General features: G+C 43.4%; 1 protein-coding gene across 1 annotated transcript in view; it reads right to left on the bottom strand.

The window, feature by feature from the left end:
* Positions 1-6592, bottom strand: part of BRMS1L (BRMS1 like transcriptional repressor) — an 87831-nt gene that overhangs the window by 59543 nt on the left and 21696 nt on the right. Inside the window, exon 2 of the mRNA XM_082275618.1 lies at positions 671-761. Within this exon, the coding sequence (XP_082131744.1) occupies positions 671-761 (91 nt within the window). The remainder of the gene's footprint in view (positions 1-670; positions 762-6592) is intronic.

Here is a 6592-nt window from a genome sequence, read left to right as displayed (position 1 = left end):
TGCAGCGCTGATTGGGGACACTGAGTTGGTACAGTAAGTTTTTTTGTTTTTTTACATATTGTTACAAGAGCACTGCGATAGTGTCACCGTCTTCACACTGTATTGATTGCTTATTATGGTGCTAACCACTGCAATAAGCAATTGGTGGGCCTGTCTAAAGGTTTTATTCATGAAACCTTGTTTACTACTGTTATGCTGTGATTGATCACAGCCATCACATGGTACATGCCCAGTGTAATTGGCTTTGGTACTATGTGATCACTGTGACAACATCAGAGCTCACACCATAATACAAAATGATAGCATTGTTTACTACTGTGACTGATCACATGGTAGCAAGGATGCGCAAAGCAGCCTGGTACTGCAATCAATCACGCCGCTGGGCACTCGAGAGTGCATATGAGCGGAAAATGCAGGAGGACCTATGGTCACATCAGCACTGCTCCCATCCTGTCAATGTATATATAAACGGTTAACCTCAAAAATAATCTGGCTACCTTACGCTGAAATTTCATTGGCTTACATTAGCAGTGTTACTCTGCACACATTTCTACTCAATATACCCAAATACACTCCAATCACAACATTCAGCAAGCCCTACTGTAAAACTCAAGAGCTCAACTGGATGTTTCTAGCACACTTAAATTACATTAGTATAGAAAATACTTACTGATCTTTAAGATCCGTAAACTGCTTTTCGAGGTTTGACATTTCATCAAGGCATTCCATTCGTCGCCTCTCACAGTCCTCGTCATCCATCTCTACAAGATAAATACATTAGGTTAAGGTGGGAAGGGATTAAAGCAATCAAAAGCCCTTACCCTAATGTGAAGCACAGTAAAGACTTCCTAAAACAGACCATTTAGAGAACTGAATGTAATCCACAAACTGCCTTAGGCTTCATTCACAAAGTCATACAAGCATACGGCCATATTTACCCTAACATGAAAGTACAGACCCTTTTCATGCCAAGTGAGTTGCAGCGGCTGCATGGACACAGCAACTGCTCTAAATCTGACAGCCATGTGGGTTCTGGTCTCCAAACGCACACTGTCTGCATTCAAGGACCCACATCCGCACAGCTGTTAATATAGGAGCTGCAGCTCTATCGGTGCAGCTGTGGTGTCCCATATGACATGAATAGGACTGCATGCATTAGATGCACATCCCCTTGCAGGCAAACATGGCCCTTACACTGGTGTACGCTTAAGTGTTAAAATTGTAAGAAAGGTTGAAATCGGCGCTACCTTCAAGGTAGCGCCGATTTCAACCTTTCTTACAATTTTATCACTTTTAACCCTTTCAGGGTTGGTTGTTGGCAGCTTACACCTTAGGTCTTTTTTTGTATTTATTATAAACTCCATAGCCCTGGTCACCTCCTGCATAAAACATACGCTTAAGTGTGCCTGTGTTAACAAGGCCTAAAAGTGTATTTCCACTTTACAGTCAAATTGAGAGAACATCTACTTTGTTTCATGTTCCCATTCACAAAAGTATAGCTTAAATATATTTAAAAATTACAGCTTACCATTTTTAAATGTTCTATTCTTGAAATCCCAACACTGTATATTCCTACTAGTTCTTAATGGGGGGGGGGGGGGCAGGCAGCTGTGCTTGCCATAATTAACACTGTGTAAAGTTCAGGTAGACCTTAACCACTTCTCTGCTGTGAAGGATGGCAACAGTGTGGCTGCCCAAGTCTAGGAGGGCGTCCACGGGTGTCCCCCCAGAATCGTGCAACCGGTGAGCTCTGTGTCCTTTGGACACAGCTGATCATAGATCGCAATAAAGGGCCAATTACAGTGGCCCTTTATCATGTGATCAGCTGTGTCCAATCACAGATGGTCAGTGTAAAACAGACTTGCCGCTTATTGGCATTACTTTCCTCAATCTCTGTCTTTGGTGTAAGGAAAGGAGAGCCAATAACAAGCAGGGCTGACAGGGCACAGCAAGAACATGGTTTACACTCATAATCAGGGCACTGATTATCAGTTCAGCGGAAAAATTACTTGTTTGCAACAATTTTTTTTTTTTAATTTTTGGTATTTTTACATTTATCAAAAAAAAAAAAAAAAAAAAAGTAGCGATTAAATACCACCCAAAAGACAGCTCTGTCGCATAATATAATTTTTTTTTTAATTATAGTAGAAAAATCTAATTTGGGTACAGTGTTGCATGACCTCGCAATCGTCAGTGTGACAGCACTGAAAGCTGAAAACTGGCCGGGGCAGGAAGGGGGTAAAAGTGCCCGGTATTGAAGTGGTTAAAGTGATAAACACTGTATAATTTACATTAAAAAGTTTGTGAGGTTAAAAAAAAAAAAAGTGGTTCAAAATGCTGGGTCTTCAAGGTTATCCCTAGGAACCGTTTGAGGCACTTTTTTTATTTGGAAAGCAATAAATTTTTACCTAAAATAGGTAGTCTATGAAAAGTTCTATGTTAATACACACTAACCTACAGGATCGTGGGCAAAGAACACCCATAAACAACCCCCCTCCCTCCTCAACTGTCATGTACAAAAAACCAACTGTCTGGGAAACAGGTATATACTGTAAAAATAGGTAGGTACCCATAGGGTACACAGTGCACTACATGTTCTGTGTGTTTGGGGGGCTCTGTACCCCATACTTTAAGGGCTTCCACAGCATAAAGGAGAGGATGCCCATAAACATAATGCACAGGAGGCTGCCTATTTATCTGCTTTAAAAGCATTGAGTTATAGGAATATCCTGCCATCTGCTGGGTGGGAACAGTATTGCAACAGTTTCAACGTTCTCTACTAGTTTTAGGACAGAATAGCTAATTTAAAAACGAGAAAAACAAAAAAAAAAAAGCACACAATTCTACTCACCTAGGTGGATGCAGCATGGGTCCGATGCTGCATCTGTTCCCTGCTGCCTCCAAGACCGAGAACCCAATGATCATATTACCCCCGATTGCTCAGTTCCCAGTCTCCAAGAATCAGAGACTGGTGACTGTCAGTCACTGGCTCTTCGCTCTCCCCCTTAAGCACGCAGGAGTCAGAAGCGACTGGCTCAGGCTCTTAGTGGTGCACCGAGAGACGAATGCCTCGTACACACGCAACGATTATTGGCCGGGAATTTTCGGCCAACGTCCAATCGGCCGATTTTCGGCTTGTTAGTATGATGCTTGCGACAACCGACTCCGACTTTTTGGCCGAATAAAATCTGGTGTGCAGGCTATAAAATTTTTGTTGGCCGTCAACACAACGGCCGATTTTCCGTCAGTCAGTACAGATTTCGGCAGACAAAAAATCTGATGAGCAAGACTGGGCATGCTCAGAGAAGAAAAAACACACGGAAAGTAAACCAGCACATGACATCACTTCTGAAGTAGATTTTTGTTGGCCAAGAAAAATCGTGTGCAGTCTAGGCACATTCCAACCAACAAAACACAACTCAGGACAAAAGACGGGACGCTCGGTCGGCCGATAATCGTTGCGTGTGTACGAGGCATAAGCCAGCTGCTGGTCAAGCACCTGGGTGGATCCAGGACATTAAAATCAGGATCCCTTCAGAATCTGGACTGGCTGGAGTGCCATCAGCTCATGGCAGACTTTAACCCACTGTCAGCTAAATACGGGTCACAGAGGCATAGAACTAAGTGCATTCCTGGGACACACAGGAGAAGTAGGGCCAAAAAACACTTGGCCACATCTCTTCTTTAAGATAGGCCAGTCATTGTGGCCCATTACATTTTTTTTCCACTTTATATCCCCTATTGCCAAGAATAAAACTGCTGACCTCAATCTCCCCCCAAAATATAGACGCAGGATTAAAGGCATGTGCTCATGCGATTTGCCAGAGAGAAAAAGGACAGGGAGTGAAGAACTACACAGTTTTGTTGCGGTGTCAGGCAAACACAGAGCAGCAACATGAGCTTTTATGTGTGAGAAGTAAACTGAAAAAAATAGCATAAAACTATAACTACATTAGGATATGTTTTTTTCTTAGACCGGGAGAAAAACAGGAAAGAAGAAATGCAGTGGATTTAATGAGGAGCTCCAGGCTGCTCCCAAAAACATATAAAGTAAGCAGCTACAATTACCTGTCTAGGCATCCAGCGGTGTCCTCACCCAACTGGATTCTTCAAATCGGCTATTGGGTGCTGCCATCTTGACTAAGGGAAACCAGAAGAGTAGGTTCCTACAGTGCATGTGTGAAGTGTGCTGCACTTTGTGAATGGGCCACTGTCTTCTGGGACCTGTGAAGTGTGCTGCACTTTGTGAATGGGCCACTGTCTTCTGGGACCTGTGAAGTGTGCTGCACTTTGTGAATGGGCCACCGTCTTCTGGGACCTGTGAAGTGTGCTGCACTTTGTGAATGGGCCACTGTCTTCTGGGACCTGTGAAGTGTGCTGCACTTTGTGAATGGGCCACCGTCTTCTGGGACCTGTGAAGTGTGCTGCACTTTGTGAATGGGCCACTGTCTTCTGGGACCTGTAAAGTGTCCCAGAAGGCTGCGGAGGAAGGAGGGCGGGGGGCGAACTTCCAGATCAGTTTTCTGAAGTGTGAGCAGGTACCTGTGAAAACCAGGTATCCACTACCCCCCCCCCCCCCCAAAAAAAGCTCCAAATGCGACAACGGAAGGGGGGGGGGGGTAGAGGTAGAAAAGCAGAGCTTCCCCTTTTCTGTGAACTCCGCTTTAACAGAGCACTTAACAGAGCATAAACCTGCAACATTAACATGCAAAGCTCAATCTGCATACAGGGTTGTTCTGGCAGCAGGAGGGGAACTTTCATCCCTCTCCAGGAACTAAACTGAATCAGGCCGAGCACTGCACAGCTATTCACACAATCTTGCATTTCATTAATGAATGCAAAGCTTACTGTTTGGCTGAAATTGAGATTGTGACATCATGTGCCAATCAGAGGAAGCCTTGTATTCATTCACAGAATACAAACCTCCCTGTAAATTGCAGAACAGCACTCAAACCGACTCAATTTTGTTCTGGGAGCGGGGCGGAAAGTTCACTGCCAGAACACGGCGCTGTATACTGTGTGTAGTTGATGCTAACATACAGCATACACAGCCACTGTATGCGTTTGAGAAAAATATTGGTCCCAGCAAACTATTTACAGTTCACTAAAACCTGAAGTGTTCCCTTTCATGGAGCACTATGAAAAAGTAAGTTTTGGACTTAACGGGGAACATAAAGAGTTTGTCAGTTTTTTGCGATTTCCCTCACTTTCTGTTTTGGGGACAAACTTTTTACTAAATAGGAAGTTAAGGAATCTCTCCAAATGAGGACCAGAAAACAATAAAACCTGACAGAAGTCTGAGAAAAAAGGATGCTTTAGTGCCTGCGAACAAATATGGTGTATCCAGAAATGGCATGCAGCAGTTATGGGTGACTCAAAAATGTGTTGTATGTCTTTGTAAAACATTGCCACATACTTTTATCTGTGAATAATAATTTGTTCCATCTGACTTGCCATAGTATCTGCATTCCTGTATTTTTAGTTTTTGGTTCAGTGTTTTTAGATCTTTTTGTCAAATGTTACTATGGTATTCTGACGTATAATTTACAAGCATTTCAAGTGTCAAAGGCTTTTATTGACAATTACATTAAAGCGGAGCTCCACCTTGAAAAAAATGTTTTCACTGTCCGCTTGCTCTTAACCACTTAAGCCCCGGAAGATTTTACCCCCATTCCGACCAGGGGGTATTTTGCGATTCGGCACTGCGTGACTTTAACGGACAATTGCGCGGTCGTGCGACGCTGTACCTAAACGAATTTGGCGTCCTTTTTTTCCCACAAACAGAGCTTTCTTTTGGTGGTATTTGATCACCTGTGCGATTTTTTGATCACGCGCTATAAACAAAAAAAGAGCGTCAATTTTGCAAAAATAGCAATATTTTTCACATTTTTTTATATGAAATTCCCCCAAAAAAAATTTAAAAATCAAAATTTTTTTACTTTTTCGGCCAATTTGTTTTATGCTACCTATGTTTGGTAAAAAAAAAAAAAAAAAAAAATCGCAAAAAGCGTATTTTGATTGGTTTGCGCAAAAGTTATCGCGTTTACTAACAAAGGGAAAGTTTTCTGTCATTTTTGTTGTTTTTTTTTTTTTAACGTGTAATGGCGGCGATCTGCGATTTTTTTTGCGGTACTGCGACATTGGGGCGGACAGATCGGACCCTTGACTGACATTTGACACTTTTGGGGTTACCAGTGACATTTCTACAGTAATCAGTGCTATATATATGCACTGTTACTGTAAAAATACACTGGTAGTGAAGGGGTTAACTTTATTTGGGAGGGAGGGGCTGTGTGTGTCCCTAGGGGCGTGCTTTCTACTGTGATTGGCTGGGGCTTGAGCTGTATGGACACTGATCAACGGATCTACATACTAGATCCGAGTGATCAGTATCCTAACAGCAAGGAGAATGACAGGTGGCTTGTTTACACAAGCTGCCTGACATTCTCCCTCTCCCCCGCCGATCGCCGAGTGACCAGCGGACATCGGGTCCGCCGGTCACACGCGCGGGGGGGTCCGTGACCACGCGGGGGCGCGCGCTCGCTCCCTAGACCCTCACAAGCTAGTGACGTAGCCCTACGTCACTTTGCCT

The sequence above is a fragment of the Pelophylax lessonae genome, assembly GCF_965119305.1.
Source record: "Pelophylax lessonae genome assembly, chromosome: 13".
Taxonomy (NCBI): domain Eukaryota; kingdom Metazoa; phylum Chordata; class Amphibia; order Anura; family Ranidae; genus Pelophylax; species Pelophylax lessonae.
The sequence above is the reverse complement of the archived record's forward strand: the minus strand, read 5'-3'. Positions and strand labels throughout refer to the sequence as shown.